The sequence below is a fragment of the Alosa sapidissima genome, chromosome 2, assembly GCF_018492685.1.
Source record: "Alosa sapidissima isolate fAloSap1 chromosome 2, fAloSap1.pri, whole genome shotgun sequence".
Taxonomy (NCBI): domain Eukaryota; kingdom Metazoa; phylum Chordata; class Actinopteri; order Clupeiformes; family Clupeidae; genus Alosa; species Alosa sapidissima.
This window is the reverse complement of record NC_055958.1, coordinates 30730023-30750532: the sequence shown is the minus strand read 5'-3', so window position 1 is coordinate 30750532 and position 20510 is coordinate 30730023. Positions and strand designations below refer to the sequence as shown.

Genomic DNA, 20510 nt, shown 5'->3' with positions numbered 1-20510 from the left:
AATGTTTACGGAAGGTGCGCCTGAAATGTGTGGGCTGAAGGCGGTAGGGTCATGGATAGGATTTGAGCGAAAGAAGTCCTTAATCAGCTGATGGGGTTTGAATGACCTACGCGTGCGCTCTGGACTGTCGTAGACACCGCGGATTGGTGTGCGAATGACTTGTGCTCATTGAAAATGAATTAGGAAACTGCTGTTTGAAACGAAAGTCGGCAGCCATTGAGTCCTTCATGTTGGCTCAAGCCGCTGTTTTCGCTTAGGCCGGAAGAGCTTTGAATACGAGCCCTGCGCCGGAGCCATTATGGCGTTGTGCATGCCAGTTTCATAACCTTGAGAGGGAGGAGCTTGGCTTTTCTGGAAGCTGGAACAAGCATAGGAGTGACGGAGGAAAACTAGAGCAACGGTGAATCGGAGATACAGCAAGCCTTTGAGTTCCATTTCTTGCAGCGGAGAAAGGCACCCCACCTGAACCACACGGAGAAGACCAAAATGAGCGCATATACCTAGAGCGTATTTTGGCGTCTCCTTTCATTTACCAAGAGCGTTAATGGGACATCAAACCTTTGTAATGTCCTTATTACAGTAATCACGTTTGCCAGTAAAAACAATTAGATTTTGCTTGTTAGCTAACCAGCTAACTGTACGTCGGTATAACCAGCCAGTTATAGCGGTTGCAGGATTTAGCAACCCTTAGGTAAGGTACGCATAGACTACAATAGCATCGCATGAGCGGTAGTCGCGTAAACTAGTCGTTAATTACGTCTGAATATCAGTTTGTAGGGCTCAGAGCGAAGGATTAGGGAGCCGGGGAAACAAGGAGAAGGTGGGGCCGAAGAGAGTCAAACGGACTAAGCGCTCGCTGGCTGGCTTGGTCCTCATCTGAGGCATTCGCGGACGGTTTGGGAAAAATATTCCGCCCATAGGAATTTTGGAAGCTTTCGGAACGATTGTTCGGAGATACCTTCGTCGCCCACGGGAAGATCAGAAGTTGCAACATCAGACAATTTTTATTGTGGTCGGTGTCTTGCCCTGATACAGCCAACCGTTGTGTTAGGATTTGGGGGAATATTTTCCCCAGTCTTGTTGGACCATGGCCGACGACGACGTTCTCTTTGAAGATGTGTACGAGCTGTGCGAGGTCATTGGAAAGTAAGTGTCATGTTGCTTAATTGTTACAATATTGCTTCTGCGGGGCGATGGTGTGTGGGCTGTAATGAATCCTATATGTGGCTCCGGTGTGGGTAGAACCATGTTGGTTGCCTCCTGTCTTTGCGACGGGCTAGATGTCAGTTTGTCATGGTGTGTCTTCCTCGATGGATAACTCAGCCTTGCATGAAAAACGCTCTCAGTGGTGCAGTGACTGTGAGTCTGTATTGGGAGACAGAAAACTATTGATTGGCGCTCTTCAACCAAGAATCTATTCACACTAATCTGGACAGCCAAACCAAGGTCCATGATGATGGGCGGACATGTGTCACGTTTAAAGGTTTTACAGACTTCTATAACCACACCTGACAATGTACACATTCGCTTTGTCATTTGCCATTTGGTTTAGTCATTAATGCACATTAAAGAGAAGGTCTGTATGAGAGCCTCAGTTGAATTCATCCAGTAGCCTAGTCTAATTTAGCTTCAGAGACCGGGCTTGTAGCCTAGCCTAGCACATAACATTACAGCCCAATGAGGATGTTGAGACCATTTATAGTGGAGTCAGTGTTGGCACTTAAATGCCCTGTGAGAAATTGGGGAAGACTACCGTGACACTAATGAATATTAACCTCTGCTATGGCTCCCATTCCGCTCCATGCTCATTCAGTTGATCAGAATCTAGCTGTGTATTGAGATATTTCAGTGATAGCCTACCTATGCAATATTCTTCTGTGAACTGTCTCATTATGTTTTTTTTAAGGCGATATGGTAGGATAAGTAAAACATTTTGAGTGGTAGGGGCTCTCCTCTGGACCTCCAGTGTAGATTTTGAATAATATTTAATGAAATTGCTGATTATGTTTTAACTCTGTCAGACTTTGGCCACTGAAGCATCATTTTGTTGCAAGTATTCAGGGGTTAAATTGGGCCGGGGCTGTCCAGGGCTCAGCCCTGGCACATAAGCCTAAAATGTGTCTGGTGCTGAGCCCCTGCGCATACTTAGCAGGGGGCAGTCATTCTTGCATGCACTCTTCGGCAATAGGCTACGCTTTTTTTGTTTTTTGTTTTCGCATTTTGTTTTGTTTTGCCGTACAGAACATATTGAGTCGAGAACTTGCGAACATTTGAAGTTTCACTGGTTTTTCTTTTTTTCTGTCAGTGGGTTGAAGCTACGTTAGCCGCTTGTCAGATGGCAGAGTGAGGGTGAATGTGGAAAATGGTCAGAAACAGTCAATAACAAAATAGATCTTACATTCATATTCTCCTTAAACATTGTTTCGATTATAGACTATTAAGTGACAAACATAAGTGTTGCATTAAGATAGTTGATGCTTTTGTTCAAATTGGATAAGCAAGGCAGAACATATTGAAATCAAGCATATTGTGGTTTGAGAAGAAATATCAGAGCAACTCAGTTTACTTTGGCTAGGTAATGTGAGCCATTTTTATAGCTATATCATTAATGGTAAATGTGTTGGCTTCATCTTGATGTATACAAGAACAAGGCCTCATTTAATTTACTCAAGATGTATTAGGCCTCAGTTGCCAATGTTACTTAGATATGCTGATATATGCTCGTAAATCTAAGTTTGAAGTTTCAGAAGTACAGTTTACATAGCACTAATGACCAATAAACTACAGGGAGAGGACTTCAAAAGTAGACTTCCATGAAGAAAATATTGTATAGGCCTATGATAGAAATATACTCCCTATCCCCCAGTTTGGACAGCTCTGCCAACAAATCCCAATTTAACCTCTGTATTTAACTGTATGGTGTTCAAAGATGTCATCTACCAGTTCTGTGACTTTTTGATGCCAGCCTTGTGACAGAGGGTTGTGTTCATTCTTGTCTCGGCTAGCCCTAAGGGCTTTGAGAAATCCCACGGAAAACAAAACCGTTTCCCACAACTACTCTGTGTGTCACAGCAGCTGTTACAACCTGCATGGAGAAACAGCCAAGTGCACCTGTGTGTGTGTGTGTGTGTGTGTGTGTCTGTGTGCGTGTGCGTGTGTGTGTATGTGTGTGCAAAGGTAAACACTCTCACTGTAACTAACAACCTCCACATGCCTGTGGCCTTTTTACATGCACACGGTGACAGGAATTTAAGGCTACAGTATGTCACAGTAGTCCAGACTCTGTGTCTTCCGTTGTTGCTGACTGGGGCTGTCACAGTACCAGGGAAGGTCACGGGGACCTTGTTTTAAGCCAAAGTTCCACTTTAATTTGGTCAGAGATTAGCAGGGCAACGCTGCATGAAAACAAAAGCAAAACAAACTAAATGGGACTAATCCTTATTTAGGATCTTTTATGGAAATATACCCTCACGTGTGTAGATTATGGAGGGCTAAATTAAGAACATCTTTGCTCAGGGACCACTGGGGGAAGGGGAGGAGGGGAGGAGGGGAGGAGAGGGAGGAGGGGAGGAGAGGGAGAGCATCTTTTTTGACTAGTGGCTCTGCATGTTTTAATCAGCATGGACCGGGGTCTCGGCGGATTGGCGCAGGATTTAATCTGGCCTTTGGAGAACAGAGGCCTCACTGACACACACACACACACACACACACACACACACACACATACACACAACACGCTGCTGACACAAATCCTGTTTGTCTGCGTGTGGCATGGCCCCCATCTGAATCAGAGTGATCCCCTCGCTCTAGTGCAGCATCCACCCCGAGGCGTCTTTGCTGGTGTGATGAGGAGGAGAGAGAGAGGGAGAGGAGGAGCTAGAGGAGCACTTGGAGGAGGAGGAAAGGCTCCATTAACCTCCTCAATGCAGAGACCCACACTCTTCCTCTAGGCTATACTCTCTCTTAAACTGAGGCCCTGTTAAGGATGGGGGACTGTGTGTTTGTGTGTGTGTGTGTGTGTGTGTGTGTGTGTGTGTGTGTGTGTGTGTGTGTGTGTGTGTGTTCTTACACGCGCATGGTTACCGCCAACTGCTACAGGGCAGGGGGTATGGGATTATCCCAGTTCTGGCGTGACGGGCAGATTTGTGCCTCGCATCTCGTCTCTTCTGTTTTGGACCTTCTCCCCAGTCCAGTTTCCTCAGAGCCCTGCGGACTAGCCATGTCTCACAGCAGCTAGCTAGTACACACACACAGACACACACCCCCCTTGCACACATATGCACCCCATACCCCCCCCCCCCCCCCAACGCCATCTCACTCCCTGGGTTACTTTTTTGGATTTTGAATTTTTCTCCATCTATGTTTTTGTCTAAATGTAATGTGTAATATCTGTGTGGAAGGAAGCCAGCTAGTCTGCATAATTGCTTGTTATCATGTTCTGAGTGTGACTTGTCAGTGAGCGTTATTAAGGGCTGTTTCTTTAAACAGTATCCATCATGTTGCTCAAAGATGTCATGCGATTTCTGCCTGTCGGCATCTTAGAGTGACAATTGGAGATCAACAAAATCAATTCAGTTTCAGGTGGATTCGGAGAAATAGCCCACAAGTGAGAATTTCAGTGGGGTTGAAGGAAAAGCAATTAGTGGGTGCCTGAGGGAGAAATGTCATCTGATGAATGTGTAGAGTTGCTGTGCACCACAACATGTGTGTTTGTAGTATGCAAAAATTTCTTCTGAGATGATTGTGTGTGTGTGTGTGTGTGTGCGTGTGTGTGTGCGTGCGCGGTGCGCGCATGCACGGACACGTGTGTGTTTGTCTGTATGTAATATGTAGTAAATGGGTGTGTCTGGTTGTGTGTAGACTGTGTGCGCACGTGTTTTTGTCTGCATGTAGTAAATGTGTGTGTGTGTGTGTGTGTGTATGTCTGAGTGTGTGTGCAGCCTTGTGAGTGTCTGCTGTGCACAGAGGGACAGATGTTTTAAATGACCAGGACGTGGTTGTGTACTGTAATAAAAAACTGGGAGGACTTACTGCCAATGACAGATGGCATCTCTGTGGAGATAGATTTTTTGTAGTGTGTGCATGATTTTTGCTGTGTGTGTGTGCGCCCGCATGTGACACAGATGTGTGACGTGACTAAATAGCAACACAGAAGCCATTGCATCTCAGTCAAGCATCCATTTTTTTTTTATCCACATTTTTTAAAACGGAGAACTTTGTGTTTGGATTGGATTGTAATTGGGTCTCGCATGTCCACGCCCCGGTGGTGTGTCATTCCAAGCTGTTTTGTTGCAGTAATTCACCAGTGACCCTTCAAGTGATGGGATTATGATCATGTCCATAGCAGCCTTGGACTGTGCCGTGTAAATCTGTGCTGTTTGGGCCAAGCCATTATCAGCAGCACAGACCCAGTCTGAAGGCTTGCCAAACACTGGAGTTGTTTTTTTTTTTCATGTCTTCTTCATCAATTTCAGTATTGGCAGGATGTCAGTGCAAAAGAAATTAAATATATAAAACAGTCAGATAGTGAAATGAATGCGGAGACGGTGTATTGTTAGGGATGTACTAAATGATTTGCTAACAAGAGTAATATATAGATGAAGAACAAGGGTTAGAAATGTGTGCAACACTCACTGTGGTTGAGCCACTGTATGGGGCAGACATTTTCATTAAAAGTGCATAAAATACCCATCATCGTAAAAACGTCAAAGCAGATGAATGTCTTCTTTATTTGGTTCTGTGACCCCTGGTGTCTAGTCGGTGCCGAGATGGAATGAAGTGACCTATGGCAGACCATGAGAAAACACACACACACACACACACACACTCACACACGCACGTACGTCACACTTATTAGTACAAAAATCTGTCGATCTCCAGGTTTTATGACTGTCTTTTGTTGGGCAGGAAAAATGATGGCATCTAACTGACGTGGCCAGACGCTGCCTCGGACTCTCCTTACTGCGGTCCCTTTATTTTGGACTCCTGCTCCCATTGGGCCCACAGGCGACTGACCTCTATTTATGTGTTATTTTGTGCATCTCTGCTGCTGAGGACATTATGATAATGAAGAGAGAATCGGTGGCGGCCATATTGTAATTTGTCCCCCCCGGGGTCTCATAAAGGGAGTGTGTGTGGCTAACTGCTGTTAGCTTGCACCAGTGGTGAACTGGTGTTTGCTAATTGTGTTTGTGTGAGTGTGTGTACATGTGTCTGTGTGTGTGTGTGTGTGTGTTGTACAAGCCCATCATCATGTTGCTTTGTTCCTTTTCCTTCTTAAAGCATGATGAGGGTAATGAGGTCAGTGGAAGTGTGTGTCAGTAGCAGTTGTGTGATTGAGTCGGGAAGACCGTAACCCACATGAGTGGAGGAGCTACTGCTGTCTCCCTCCCTCCCCTCCCCTCCCCTCCTCTCTGTCTTCCCCTCCTCTCTCCTCTCCTCTCCTCTCCTCTCCCATCCTCCCCTCCTCTCTGTCTTCCCCTCCTCTCTCCTCTCCTCTCCGTCTTCTCCTCTCCCATCCTCCCCTCCCCTCCTCTCCTCTCAGTCTTCTCCTCTCCCATCCTCCCCTCCCCTCCTCTCCTCTCTGTCTTCTCCTCTCCCATCCTCCCCTCCCCTCCTCTCCTCTCCGTCTTCTCCTCTCCCATCCTCCCCTCCCCTCCTCTCCTCTCTGTCTTCTCTCCTCTCTCCTCCTCTCCTCTTTCTTCCTCCCCTCCCCTCCTCTCCTCTCTTCTCCTCTCCTCTTTCTTCCTCCCCTCCCCTCCTCTTTTCCTACTCTCCTCCTCCCTTCTTCTCCTCTCCTTTCCTCTCCTATTCTCTCCCCCCTCCTCCATCTCTTCCCTTCCTGTCTCTCCTCTCCTCTTCTCTGTTCCTCTCCTATCTCTAGTCTGTGCACTACTCTCCCCAGCAATGGGCTCTAGGTGATGGGAAGTGACGGGATCCACTGATCCTGCCACGTGATTGTGCTCTGGGTTTCCTAATTGACAGATGTCATGACATACACTTCAGGCGCCATGTTGTTCATGGGCAAATACTTTCTCTGTTGTGATCAGAGAACACAATGATCACTCCCCACCATAAAAAGAAACACATTGAACTGTTGTAAGTGGTGGATATAAAACCTTGTTGCTCTTAAAGAGAATTTAGAGACTGGATGATGAGACTGCGGTTGATTGTTGGCCCATGCCCTGCAGGTGGTTTCTTTTTTTCTTGTTTCATTTTTAATGTGCAGCTGAAGGGTGTACTGAAACCAAAACAAAACAAAAAAAAAATGTTTCGAAATTTCACATGATGAAATTTCAAGAAAACCATCCTAGTAAGTTTAAGAGCATGTGCTTAATTCATAAGGATGTGTGAGAATTTCATCATCATGTCTGGAATGTATTTTTAATTCTGAGCCCAGACTAGAATGAACACCAATCCTTGTAAATCTGAAGCTGGTGGCAAGTGAAGGATTTAATGTGATCCACCACAAAGTTGCACTAAAACCCCACTAACCTAACCTAACCTAACCTGTCAGTGTCAGAGTTGAATAGGATGAGCCAGGCTTGGAGGGTGTGGATGTGTGTGTGTGTGTGTGTGTGGGTGTGCACCGCTTTGGTCTTACCCCAGGCGGAGCGTAACCAGTGGAGGCTCCATGGAGATGTGAAAACGTACTGAAATTGTACTTTTTGTTCCACACAATTACACAAAGATGACAGCGTAGGATCCGCAGCACTGATCAAATATTTATTCATCTCATTTCGGTGATGAAACAGCCTGGCCTGCCCCCTCTCTCTCTTTCTTTCTTTCTTTCTCTCTCTCTCTCTCTCTCTCTCTCTCTCTCTCTTTCCCTCTATCTATCTCACTCACTCACTCCTTTTCTCTTTCTCTCCAAACACTGTAGCAAATGTTCCACTCATATTTAACCAAATGCAGGTCTCTGGCAGGAGAAGGATAACAAGAAACCCGTAACACAAAAAAAAAGATCTCAATTTCCAGTTGTGTGTAGTGGAAACAAATCTTTAAACTCTGGGTTATGCTTACCCACTCCAAGAAGCGAGGCATAGACGCGAGAACAGAATATAGAAACCATATGCAGGATATTGAAATAAAAAAAAAACTGCAGGGTGTAGGGGTTACTCTGTGTACAGAAAGAAAGCAAGAGAGTAAAAGCCCACCTAATGCTCCAAAGCATTGAGATATTGGAGACTGGAATTACATTTGATTATGATATTTGATATGTGATATCTGATATGATTTGATTGATATTTAGTAAATTACTATTTGTCTGAAACTGAATCCAAATGGAATATACTCAAACCCCTGTGCAGTTGTGAATCTAAAATATTGTGGCAAAAAATATCACAATTATCCTCATGTGGCGAGCTTTGACTTTCCACTCCTATGCCCCTAGCATAGAGGAAAGTCCTTTTCGTTTAGTCTATGGCTCCTCTGGGGTGCTTTTTTTTGTCTTTGAAGAGGCAGTTCGACCTGTCGGCTGGTATCTCTGTTTAAGCATGGATGCTGAGGCACCTGTGTGCGGTGGCGGCCCTTTTCAGGTCACCAGCCCCGCTGCTTGGTTGACGACACAGGCAGGCACTGGTTGATTGCTTCTGTGGAATGAACAGAATGCTAAAATGCTCCTTTTCACCGCAAAAAGAGAGACCCGAGCTTGCTTGGCCATTATTCTGCTCTCCTCTGAAGTGCCTGATGCGATAATATTGTAATTTAAAGAGGAGAGATTACATAAGAGGAGAGGAGAAATGTTTCTCTCAGAATAGGCATGGGAAGTATGAAAAGGTGTTTAGACTTTTTGTAAGTCATTTATTACTGTGTCCATGGGGTACTTTAATAAAAAAAAACATATTGCAATGAGAGAACCAAGAGTATGGCTTTTGTCTTTAGCCCTGCCCCACCCCTGGATATGAATTGTAAGTCTAAAGCTTTTTTTAAAACTGATCATAGAGATTTTCAGAGCTTGGTTGGGCCATAACCTTAACTGTAGTCTGCACTCACATGCAGATGTACATCCATCTTCAACCTCTAGGGGCTTGCTCAGAAGCCCCTGACTAAATTCTCTTTCTACCTTGCTCACCAGACTGGGGTTCACGAGGAAAAGTCGGGGAGCTGAATTAATCGGGCCGGCTTTGCTAGTTATTTTGATGTAGCTCCTCAGAGTGGACCAGCCTCTGGAGTCGTAGTAAAAAGGCAGCAGTAGCCTGCGCCTGTGTTGCTCTCGCCTTTTGTTCTGCAGGAGTATGATCAAAACAACAGGCTTGTTTCCTTGAAATTACTTTTGACCTGCTTCTTTTGATCTGTTTTTTTTTTTCTTTTTTGTCTTCTTCGAGTGAACTTTTTTTAAAAGGGGGTGGAAAAAAAGTACTTTTTTTTCCCCCTACAAGAGGAGCAAGCTATCGTGTCAGACCTTTCAAAGCGAATCAAGTGCGATCAGTGAGGCACACTTTGTAGTTGCTTATGTGCCGTGTTAGTTTGCTGCTGTTCTGCCTCTGCATGGGTCACCGGGAGATTCAATGTGTAGAGCCTCGCCTAGCAGATTAATGGAATTCTCACAAATTGCTGAAAGAGTCATTCAGTCCCCTTTAGTCGGTCAGGAGTCTGCCATCAGCCGGATGGAAACGTGTGCACGTGCTCTGTGGAACTCGATTGTTCTCCTCCCCTCCGTAATCTCGTGATCAGCAGTATCAGGATGGGATTTTCATGCGGTAAGACACAAGGGCTGGCGGCTGGCAAACAGGCCCGCTCTCCCTTCTGAGGTCTGGGTTTTATGACCGCCTGCACCACTGTCCCTTCAGGACGGTGTGACTCTTTCAAGGATAGCCTCGCTGGGACGTCACGCCTGCGACTTTTTCTCACCTAGGGACGTGCGTAAAGTGTTATACAACTGTGGTGGACAAAGACTGCACTCATAGGCTTTCTAACAAAAGGTTAGAAAGTGTCAGTATCACTCAGCAGCAGGTCCTGGGCCACCTCAGAAGGCCGAGGCCTAGGAAAGAACCAGAGCACACAAATCATTTTAGCAGACTGTAATGGTGCTAGTAGTGACTAACGTTTCGACACAACAGTGTCTTCATCAGAGTCCCAGTATCAATCAGTATCACTCCTCATATTTTGCTTTCACGATGTAGATTGATTGATTTTTTTAATACAATTTTAAAACCTCCTACAGACATTAAGCCAGATTCCCCCTGCATACATGTGTGTACAGACAAACATACCCTGTCCCCTCACACTGCGTGGTCAACTCAGTGCTATAAGGGAAAAAAAGGAAGCTGCTGAGGTAGCCTGTGGTATTTCTGGATCTTTCCCTACCTCCCTCGTCCTCCTCCCCCCTCATGCTTTTTCTTTCTTCTATATTTCTCCGCTCACGGTGGGCCTGGGAGTCGAAGTCATTTCCTCTCCCACTGCCAAAGTACACTACAACCTGCTTGTAAAGGCCAGATTGAAGCGGGGCTGTATTTCCTAGGTAACTACTTCCCGTTCATTTTAGCAATGCAGCGATGCACAGCTGAAGTACCCTTAGCCTTGACCTGGAAAAATATTTGTTTTGCTTTGGGGCGGGAAGGAGTATTTTGTCATGGGTGGGAATGGTGGCTGAAAGCGTTGGCGTTCCCATTTGTTCCAGGGGAAGTGAAAAGCATGCCCAGTGTGTTATCATGGAAAAGAAGCCAAGCAATAACTGGAAAGAATGCCACTATGGCTCCTCTTGAAAACATCCCATTGATGTCCCCAAGCCTTTCTGCACTAGTAAGCCAGTGCATCGCTGTCAAAACTGCCTTTTTTTCCTCCTTCCTTGACCTTTTTATATGTTGACTTGACTGATTATTTGTTCTCACTGAATATTCAGTTGGGAACAGATCAAGCTATTCCAGTGAGTCAGAATGCCCAGATGGTAAACAATGATGATGATTTATTGGGAAACTAATAAGTTAGAAAACAGACAGCAGATGGTCTGTGAACTTAATTTAAAAACAAAATATTCATTTGAAACTTGTTTTTTAAAGAGGGGTATGGGATAATCATCAGTTAATTGTTGTTGAACTCCAGAGATGGTTTGTGTGCATGCAGACGCTCTCTCATCTTTAGTGTGCAAAGCACCGACCTGTGCTGGACAAGGGTAGTCACAATTTATTACTTATTTATAATATTTGTTTTAAATGTATTACTGGTAATTAAAAATAAGTTGTTATTAATTGATTTGTCATGAAGTATCATTAGCCTCTGTCTCTGTCTGTGTGCTTGACCGCATTGCTGGAGGACACTCAGAGCCTGGCTTGAGTAGTAGATGCAGCTGGATTATCTGACCAGTTTGTTGTTGTGGTGGTCAAGCTCCGAGGAGTGTGGTTCAAACCGAAACTGAAGCAGCCAACTTGTAGCTTGCCTCTGAGGTCTGTACCTCTGATGTTTTTGCTGAAAATCTAGGCCTACAGTATGTGCTTCTCAGGAAATAGTTTCACAGGGTAATTATTTTACTGACTGATAATATTCAAATAACAAAGTTCCACTGCCCCCCACCCCCATTTCTGATTTATGCCATTGACAGACTGGAGGTCATCAGCTGAGGTCATTTTGTGGGGCAGCCGTGGCCTACTGGTTAGCACTTCGGACTTGTAACCGGAGGGTTGCCAGTTTGAACCCCGACCAGTAGGCACGGCTGAAGTCCCCTTGAGCAAGTCACCTAACCCCTCACTGCTCCCCGAGTGCCGCTGTTGTTGCAGGCAGCTCACTGTGCTGAGTGTGTTTCACTAATTCACGGATTGGGATAAATGCAGAGACTAAATTTTCCTCACGGGATCAAAAGAGTATATATACTTACTTATACTGACCCACATTTTAAGATTAATACTTGGTTTAATTTTTGTTATATAAAGAATATTTCACCACACAGTTTTACATTTTTGTGTGATAAAAGATGGCTTTTGTCATTAAATGTGCATTTCTGATGATTTTGTAGGATACAGGTAAATAATCTTGTATAAGGTATATCTCATGCCATACCTGTTCATATACACAAGGCAAAAATATCACTAAATATACTGCCATTAATCAAGTGGACCCCTTTTCAGTCTCCTAATGTCTCTGCAACCTTTTTTAAAAATTTGGACCATGTTATTCTGCCCCACTTGGATTGATGACAACTCGCCCGAGTGCTGCATCTCGCTCCAGTGTCCACGGCCGTAAGGGCTTACATCATTGGGCAAGTGCTGCTGCTATGCTCATCACCGAAGCCTCTGTTGTTACACAAGCATCTTATTTTTGGGTTTATTTTGTCTGATTCACCGCATGCTTGCCGAGGCTCTTGCTTGGTCTGGTTAGCCTTTCTGAAATGAGTTGAAGTAGGCCAGGATGTATTTGTGGTTATGGTTATGGTATTTAGCAGACGCTTTTGTCCAAAGCAACATACAAATAACAATACAATAGTTAAATTTAACAGTAAACAATTAAAAAAGTTGGTAAGACTTCACCAAGGAGAACAACAATAATGTATTTATTTAATGCACTGTTTGTGTGTTTGGTTTCTGTGGACCATGTACTGGAGATAAATAAGAATAGTGTATGTTAGCCTCTACATATGCTTTGTGGAAGTATATATGCTAGTAGGTTACAACATTGAACACGGAAGTACCACATGTTCTTGGAAATCTATATGTGTGGAAATGCTGAACTGACATGTCTGGGCTGGAAACTATTGATCGTGGCAGGATTAGGAAGGAAAGGACAGAAGGTGATGCAAACTCCATCTTAAGGGTGTTGCACATGTATGTCCAACCTCTCTCGGGGATACTCTCAGTAAGTGTGTCAGATGTCACATTCCTGTGTGTGTGTGTGTGGACAGGATGTGATGGGGATAACTCAGCTGTTCCTGAAGTGTTATGTGAGAATAGCTGGCCTTTACCCTAGTGACCTCACTGTGATCTTGGGGGAACCTTGGGGAGACATTAAGATCTTCCTCTATAAGTTGTATCTGATGGGAAACTTGACTGGTCTGGTTCCGTCCCAGCCACGGCTCTGTGATTTTGTTCCAGCTGTTCTTTTATCTCCGCAGGGAGGCCGTAGTGTCGGGACTGTCAAGGTCGCATCGCATGTTCAGTTTCCTGCTAACATAAGGGCATACAACAAGTACTTGCCTTAAAATCCCACTAAAGCTACCACATGCAAGGCTTGCTACTCCAGCAAGCATTAGCCACAGATTTGAAAACAAGCTCTCTGCTCCACCTTCCCTCTGATCTCATTTGGTTCGGCCTTCACCACAAATGACCCGACTTGAGTTTCGAATGGCTGAAGCTTATTGGGCCGTTCTAAGAGCGTGTTTGTTAATTGGTTTGGAGGAACCATTATGCACCTGTAAAAGCATTGCTCTAATGGTAGTTTTCAAAACACAGCCCCTTCTTGTGAAGAGGTTATGTTGGAGCTGTGTCCTACCTTCACTTCTGTGTGTGTGTGTGTGTGTCTGAGTGAGAGAGTGTGTAGTTAGAGGCAGCCACACAACTCATCAGGCTTTATTGTGTTTACCCGGCCCCCAGAAAATGTGCATCTTTAAAGTCATCCGAGTCACTCACATGGCTCGCATTCCTCCGGTAGTGGCGGCTCTGTTTGAGGGAGCCGCAATCACCAGCACTGACCTCAGCCACCGCTGCCGAGCGTAAATCAGTTGCTATGGAGCGGCTCTGTGCAACCCCCGAGATTTTTGTGTCTGTGGCACTCAGAGAACTGGGCACAGAGGAGGATATTTTACACTGTATAATCATTCAGTCTCTCCACCATTACCCACCATCCCACACACACGCACGCCTCCGGTGTAATGTTTAAATCACACACTGTGTCTTAACGACCTTGACTCGAATGTGAGTGGAATGTGGCACCTGGCTCTCGACTGCAGGGCCTGTTTACGCAGACGAGTGTGGTGGCTAGCTGACGTTTTTCTCGGCGCGGACTCTTTCTCTTTTTTTTTTTTTCTGAGAGCCAATCTGCGGCGAAATCGCCCGGGCCCCTAACCGCCTCTGGAAGCCAACTGAGACAGATGATCGGGGGGGGACCAAGCGTTTAAAAAGAAGTACAAAGATGTGTAGCCGAGATGTGTCGTGTGGGAGGCAGATAGCGGCTGCAAATTGAGCTGCGGAAAGCGGATATTGGCAGGCGGCTCTCTCCCTTACTGGAAAATGAGAGTGCAGTAGTCTCGGCTTTTATGCCCGTGCTGTTCACTCAATTAATGACCTCACCAAGTCCCCAAAATGCTTAATCTCAGAAGACTGTGTGTGTGTGTGTGTGTGTGTGTGTGTGTGTGTGTGTGTGTGTGTGTGTGTTGGATTTATTGTTTTGCATTTTCCTCATTCTCTCACATTCCCCCCCCTCGCTCTAGCCTCCTTATTTATTTATTGAGAGGGGTAAAAACGCAGACCCAAAGAAATCTCTTTATATCCACTTCACAAGAGTGAAGCAGAACAGAATTGTTTAGAGCTGATCCCGCAGGGTCTTACGCTTCCTGTCTGGAATAGCGACGACTCCTGAGGAGAAACGAAGAGAGCTGGGTGAGGGAGGGAGGGAGGGAGGGAGAGATGGAGGGAGGGGAAAGAGGGAGAAAAAGAGAGCGGGAAATAATCTCTCGCCCGCACCGCTATCAGCAGCATCGGCCGCTCCAGTGCAGATTCGGCGCGGCCTCACGGCTCAACAGCTGGGTGCCGAACGTGGATGTGCGAGAGCTCTGACTGGATTTAACGCACGCGGCGAGAGTTTCACTCCCAGTGATTGAGCTCTTTTTTCTTCACTCCTCCCCACCCCCTGACTCTCTCTCTCTCTCTCTCTCTCTCTCTCTCTTTCTCTTTCTCTCTTTTCATTCTCGCTCTCTCTTTGCTCTGAAGCAAGCGCTCATCTTTCCGAAAAAGAGAAACTTATTTCATCGTTAATCTGGAAGGTTTCTCAAGGGGCTTTTCAGAAACAGCTGGAGCTGACGACTCTGTTTCTCGGTCTGGCTGATTGAAGCTGTGGTGCCGAAATAACAAATAATGAATCAGAGAAGTCGTTGTTTTGCTTCACTCTCTCTGGTTTTGTTGCTCTTCTCCTGACAACTGGAACATGTGGAGGAGAGAATCAGAGAGCCCCTTTGATGTGGCTCGTCAAAACGGTGTCTAAAGCGCCGCTTTCACACACTCCACTCTGGATGACATTAGAGAATGAGCTGCAGTGTGTTGTGGTTGTTTGTCCCTCATCTCTCCTCTCTCTCTCTCTCCCTCTCTCTCTCTCTCTCTCTCTCTCTTCCTCACGCGTGCCTTCTGCATGCATGATTTGAAAGGCTTTCTTGTGCCTGCGAGCCTCTGGAAACGTGTCACAATTATGTATGAGTGTGTTTGCTTTAATGTAAATATTATTACCGTGCGGTCCATCTTATTCATTCACGCGGGCAGCGGAATTTCTTCAGCTGTGACGTCGGCCTTGGGTGAGTGTGTGGCAAGTCTTGGTTTCTCTCTTGACTAACAAAACGGGAGGAAGAGAGAGAGAGAGAGAGAGGGAGAAAGAGAGAGAGAGAGAGATGGATAAAGGCTAGGTTTTGCTCACTAGCTATTCAGGTGTAAGCTTGTCTCTTTGGGACCACCCAGACCGCAGATCAGCGCTTTGCCTTCTCCACCTGGTCTCAGTGCTCCAGCTCTCCTCTCTCCATACTCCCTGTATCCCCTCATCACAGCTCTCCTCTCTCCATACTCCCTGTATCCCCTCTTCACAGCTCTCCTCTCTCCATACTCCCTGTATCCCTTCTTCACAGCTCTCCTCTTTCCATACTCCCTGTATCCCCTCATCACAGCTCTCCTCTCTCCATACTCCCTGTATCCCCTCATCACAGCTCTCCTCTCTCCATACTCCCTGTATCCCTTCTTCACAGCTCTCCTCTCTCCATACTCCCTGTATCCCTTCTTCACAGCTCTCCTCTCTCCATACTCCCTGTATCCGCTCTTCACAGCCTCCGTCCATGTTATGTCCCTCTCACGTGTCCACACTGCAGGACTGCTGCCCTGATCCCCTTTCCCCCACCACCATCCTCTCTTGTCGTTCATTTTCTCCTCCTTCCTGACTCGCTCTGTCATTCCCTTGGTCTAATCCTACCCCTTTCCTCACCTTCTGTTTTCGCTACCTCCTCCTCCTCCTCCTCCTCCTCCTCCTCCTCCTCCTCTTTCACTGGCTGCCCTCTCTCTCTCCGTTCCCCTGGTGAGTGTGGTGCCGAGCCCGGGGGCTTGTCTTCCGGTTGATTGCGGATGGCGTGAGTGTGCTGGCTGTGTGTGTGTGTGTGTGTGTGTGTGTGTGTGTGTGTGTGTGTGTGTGTGTGTGACTGAGGCAGACCCATGACGAGGCCTACAGGGAGGAGGGGGTGAGATTCTGTGCAAATACATAGCACTCTTCCTCTCCTTTTCTCTCCCTGTCTTACACGCACACGCACACACACACACACACACTCTTTTGTGCGAACCACAGCATAACTCTGGCATTTGGCAGGCCTCAGACCACACTCTCCACATTGGCGGACTCTTCTCTCTCTCTCTCTCTCTCCCTCTCTCTCTCTCTCTCTCTCTCTCTCTCTCTCTCTCTCTCTCTCTCTCTCTCTCTCTCTCTCTCTCTCTCTCTCTCTCCCTCCCTCCCCTCTTATGTTTTGTTCCACTCTCTGCAACGCTGGACACAGCAGGTACTGATGGATGCACCAAAACAAGCTTGCCTTTGTGTGTGTATTGTCATATTGTGTGTGTGTTTGTGTTGTAGCTCTGTGAGTTCACAGCGCCTCTTCCTACCAGAGCTCATCTTAAAAACCTCCAAACACACGACTCCCCCGAGAGGCCCGATGTCTGGCTAACCACCGCCGCTGTCATAGCAGCACACGCGATGTCACCCGTCCAGTGCAGCACAGTCCCAGTGCCTCATCATGGCTGCGCTCTGGCGCTCGCACGGCCTGGTCCTCCTAATCGCGTCCTGTTCTGTCCACACCACAGGCATTTGAGGCTTCCCACCGCGAGAACCACACAGCAAGGCATGCTAGGTTCAGGGGGGGGGGGGTTGGTGGGAGGACAGCCCAGGCCTTGGGCTGACCGGGGGCCCTGTGTGTGTGTGTGTGTGTGTGTGTGTGTGTGTGTGTGTGTGTGTGTGTATGTGGCGGGGGTAGTTTGGGAGAGAGAGGGTCTCTTGTTGTCAGCAGAACAGTGGGTCAGTGCACACATACAGCGGTGTGAGGGCGTTGTGTTGGAGAGCTACGCTAATTGTTGTCAGGTGTGTGTAGGAGCTAGCTGCTCCAGGGTTACTTTCTGTTTTTGGGGCATTCTTCCTCTCTAACCTCTCTCTCTCTCCTCTCTCTCTCTCTCTCTCTCTCTGTCCATTCTTCTACTCCTTTTCTATCTTTCTCTCACTCTTACCCTCCTCCCCCCCCCCACACACACACACATTCTTTCTCCTACTCACTGTGTCCCTGTCTGTAATCCAGATCACACTGATTTAATGGTGGTTGTGGAAAATGACCAAGTCCTCATCCTCTAGTTAGGCGGCTCTCAAATATCTCAACTGTTAATCATGCTGGACGACCACAGCACCACTTGGGACAAAGGGAACTCACTGTCCCCGGGCTTTGGATGTCTTACACTGGGATGAGACGAACAGTTTGCTACTTATGTCTGAAAATTACTCAAGTTCAGAAAAAGAAACCGGATCCTGCTGCAGTAGTACCAAAGATCCTTGATTACTTTGCTTTAACCCTCTCTGGTAGTACCTATTGATATTGCTGTAGAGCAGTGTTTCTCAAACTTTTTCAGACTTAACCAATAAAAAAATAACCTCACGGACCACCTAGATTAAAAAAACAACAACAGTATTTCAACAGTATATTGCACAATGGGCCTACTCACTGGACAACCTTCCTTATTTTCTTTGCACTGCTTATTGCAGCGGATTCAAACGATTTAAACTGGCGTAGCTTACATGTGCAGTGTTGGTTCAATATTGCAAACAACTCATCTATATTGTATTTTACCACGTCTGCTCGCGGACTTCTTGGGAAAGCTTGCGGACCACCAGTGGTCCCCGGACCACACTTTGAGAAACACTGCTGTAGAGGTATGTAATGTAGGCCAGGATTTTACTACAAGTCCCAGAATACACTTTGACACCCCCTTCTGAACCCCTTTTTCCTGCTGGTGAAACGTATCCAGCATAAATAAGTAATGCTGAAAGCTCGCTGTGTACTCCAGCGTGGCACAGGAACACTGAGATGATGTCGCACTCCATGCAGGAGACGCCTGTAGTGTCATGCTGACTCTGATTGCACCACTGATTTAGTCATAAAGAACAAGTTGTCTTCGCTATCAGACGATCCTGGAAAACAGGTTGGGCTTTCCAAAAGAAGCATTATCCAAATGGGGACAAGAAGAAGAGGATACGGAAGGGGGAGAGAGAGGATGGGGGGGGGGGGGAGGGGGGTGCTGGTGTGGGTTGGGGAGGCAGGGGGAAGCCCTGAAGGCCATCTAGGCAACACATGTGCACTTGTTAATGTGGAGAGGAACTTAAAATGTAAGTGTCAGTTCGCAAATGTAGTAATTAAAGTTGTAGGTCTTGGCAGTGATTCACTTGGTGGGTGTGTGTGTGTGTGTGAGAGAGAGAAAGAGAGAGAAAGAGAGAGAGAGTGTGTGACCGAGAGAGAGCATGTCTCTGCAGGCTGTGTGTAACACAGACCTTCCGGCTCCTTCTCAGTGACTACTTATTTCATCCTTCCATCTTCGCTTTGGAAAACACACACTCCCACATTCCTGCAAAACCTACACACAGTCTTGCCATAGACCACAAGAGAGGGAGAAGACGGCAGGATGTTTATCTCTGCTCTCCCGTACAGAGGCGTGAGTGCAAACACAGAGATGTTTGGGAGGGAAGCAAACACACACTCACAGATGCTATCTGGTCCCCACATGTTACGGGAAGTGAAAAATGTGTGTGTGTGTGTAAGCGTGTGAATGATGGGGTCTGAGTATGCTTGCGTCTGTGTGTGTGTGTGTGTATAAGGGAGTGAGAGCATGCAGGTGTTTGAAAATGATATTTAACAGTGGATATTTGTGTGTGTGTGTGTGTGTGTGTGTGTGTGTGTGTGTGTGTGTGTGTGTGTGTGTGTGTGTGTGTGTGTGTGTGTGTGTGTGTGTGTGTGTGTGTGTGTATGTGTGTGAGGGAGAGATAGAAAAGAAGAAAGTATTGTATGCATCTTTGTAAATGAGAGAGGAAGGGAGAAAAAGAGTGTGTGTGTGTGTGTGTGTGCGTGTGTATGTGTGCGTGTGTGTGTGTGTGTGTATGTGTGCGTGTGTGTGTGGTGGGTGGGTGGGTGAGTCTGTGTCCTGTATGTGTGTTAGTGAGAGTGTGTGGGTGAGTCTGTGTGTCGGTGTGTTTTGTTTGTGTGTGTGTGTGTTAGTCACTGGGTCACTCCCCCACTCCCGTCACCCTGTGATTTTCTCTCCATGGGTGTAGCTCTAGAGCAGGCAGTGATGGGGGTGATGTGGGGCTCTGGGGAAGGTGTGTCAGAGCCAACGGTGCCTTGACCTCTGTCTGCAGGCTGACCAGTGAAGCTCAGATACCAGCCCACACAACCACCCACCCCCCCCATACAAACACACACTCACACACACACACACGCAACCCCCACCCCCAAGCCCTGATTTCTGCAGGAGGTCTCCATCTGTGCTGACTCGTAACTAGAAGCTTCCACGCAAGGATTTCACTGTGCTACTGCACAGCTAACGCTAACAACAACAAACAGGTTTGAAACCATCCGTTTCGCTTCTGTTAAATGTTCATGGGGGCTCATCATGACTGAGTCTCTGTGTTGCTGAGGCAACTGTGCTGTCCTCTCTGGACTCTGATGATGTGCATGGGGATGTGTGTCGAAGAAGAGGCGGCATGTGAGATTCGAGGGAGTTTGTAAATTTGCAGCGGTTCGTATTTGCTGACTGCAGACGTGCCGGGGGCATTGGCGACAGCTGTTATTTTTCCGAGTGTTTGTTTTGCCTTCTATCTCGACTCCCCCTCAGCATTGTCTGGCTGGTTTCAAATTTGTTTGACTGTGTGTGTGTGTGTGTGTGTTTGAGACGTCTTGACTTGACTCTCTCCTCTCAGCATTGGTACGGCATGCATCAGCCCCCGTCGTCGTTTACACGGCTGGCTCTCTCTCAAATATTTGCACCTCCTCCGCCCCCCCCCCCTCCCTTCCTCCCCTACATCTCTCCCCTCTCCCCTCCTCTCCCAGCTGTCTGTGGATGGATGGAGAGCCAATCTGTTTGTGGAAGGGCCTCCCCTCAGACATGCCCAGCAGTCAGCCAGTCAGTCAGTCAGTCGGTCGGTCTTCCCCTGTACATACTAACCAGCTCCTCGCTGCAGACCTCCATGCATTCAGTAAAGAAGTCAGTTCTTTACTTGCTTTGATTTTTTTGGCAAAGTATCGAGAGGTCATCAGGGGACTACTAAGCACCTATCCTATTGGTCTTCAGCAGCAGAGATTGTTGTGTGTGTGG

The 20510-nt window shown here is 46.8% G+C and overlaps 1 protein-coding gene across 19 annotated transcripts in view; it reads left to right on the top strand.

The window, feature by feature from the left end:
- The first annotated feature begins 373 nt into the window (after positions 1–373).
- The window catches only part of caska (calcium/calmodulin-dependent serine protein kinase a), a 194672-nt gene continuing 174535 nt past the window's right edge, over positions 374–20510 (top strand). For 9 of the 19 annotated variants that reach the window (XM_042081275.1, XM_042081210.1, XM_042081159.1 and 6 more), the window contains exon 1: positions 375–1146. In XM_042081275.1, the coding sequence (XP_041937209.1) occupies positions 1088–1146 (59 nt within the window). In that variant the 5' untranslated portion in view covers positions 375–1087. Of the gene's footprint in view, positions 1147–20510 lie in introns of all 19 variants that reach the window. The other 10 variants (XM_042081262.1, XM_042081224.1, XM_042081181.1 and 7 more) reach the window with 3 other exon arrangements.